At 40.6% G+C, this 1,336-nt stretch overlaps 1 protein-coding gene across 1 annotated transcript in view; it reads left to right on the top strand.

Annotated features, from left to right (window-relative positions):
• The first annotated feature begins 583 nt into the window (after positions 1-583).
• EYA2 (EYA transcriptional coactivator and phosphatase 2) overlaps positions 584-1,336 on the top strand; it is a 50,586-nt gene continuing 49,833 nt past the window's right edge. Inside the window, exon 1 of the mRNA XM_009077031.1 lies at positions 584-696. Coding sequence (XP_009075279.1) covers positions 588-696 — 109 coding nt within the window. The 5' untranslated portion in view covers positions 584-587. The remainder of the gene's footprint in view (positions 697-1,336) is intronic.

Raw genomic sequence — 1,336 nt, 5'->3', positions numbered from 1 at the left:
TTTTTCTTCAGACACACAAGTCCTATATGTTGTTAATTTGAATTTTTTTGTTCCATTAGATGAGGTTATTTATGTGGAAGAGATTGTCCTTGTGTCACTGCCACCTAATGGCCAGGACTTTGCAGTTAGGTGCCTGGTTTGGGTGTCCCCTGGAGAACTGACCCTGTCACCAGTACTAACTTTATTACCTTGTAAGACTAGATAATGCTGTTAACTGCCCTCAGCTGCATTTTCAGCCTGTAGTAGTCTTTTCTGGAGCCTCACTGGACACTTGTTTGTACATCCTTGCTTTGATGGCATATGAAAGATCAGGAATTTAGTTTTCGTATGGCAAAATCCAGGAGGAAAGAGAAGGCATTAATCAGTTGGATATAATCTCTAAGGGAGCATGTACTGCATTTTAATTCAGCATTTTCCCTTTGAAAACTTTAGTGGATGTTATTATGTGGAATTTATATGAAGCCTGGGTTTAGGTAATCAGCTTTAATATTTATACTCTTAGGGAAAAAAAAATTGACTCATTAGTAAGCATGCATAATTAATGAATAAATTGTATTTTTCCTTTGTTTTCCTTCAGGTATAAGGAAATGCTAGATCTAGTGATATCACCCAGCCTGACTGTAAATAGAGAGTGCCCTGACAGACTGAAGCTTAACCTTTCTCACATTTATGCCACAGCTCCAGATGACATAGAAGGTAGGTTGCTCTTCTGCTTACTGTTTGCTGGCTTAACATAACTCTGTATATATGTAACCAAAGGGAACTGGGCACTGCCAGCCCTCTGGTCCTGACAATTAACTCTACAATATAGTGAGAAACTGAGATTTTGGGTTATTTTTTGTAATCACTCCACTTGTGGCTGAATCCTTTAGTTCTGCAATGGTTTGCATGCAAATGGAACTGAAATATTTCACATGTAGATATATATCTGTGTAGGGTTGGTGCATGTATATTTCACATGTAGATATATATCTGTGTCGAGTTGGTGCATGTGTATGTGTTTGTTTTGCTGGAAAATCTGCAGGTGTAAAACAAATTTTGTGTAGACCAGGTAGTTTTTGTGTGGACCCACTGGAGTGGTGGTGTGAACATAAGCCCTGGACTTTGGTGGCTCTGCTGCTGTTGAGGTGGGGAGTTTTGGGACTCCCAGGCCCAACAGCATATTGAGCAGCTACAAAACATCTTGCCAAAGCATCTCTGTGCCCCAATTTGCATTGCTCTGAGATCACTGCTGTCACCTCTAAATGGTTAGCCCTGCTGGCCTCTGCTCTGAAGGTTCACTTGGCAGGTACCAAGGGCAAATTCCTTCAGTGACTGAGGCTCTGATGGAAATTTA

This window comes from Acanthisitta chloris, unplaced genomic scaffold (genome assembly GCF_000695815.1).
Source record: "Acanthisitta chloris isolate BGI_N310 unplaced genomic scaffold, ASM69581v1 scaffold11346, whole genome shotgun sequence".
Taxonomy (NCBI): domain Eukaryota; kingdom Metazoa; phylum Chordata; class Aves; order Passeriformes; family Acanthisittidae; genus Acanthisitta; species Acanthisitta chloris.
Note: the sequence above shows the minus strand (reverse complement) of the source record. Positions and strands in the feature narration are given on the sequence as shown.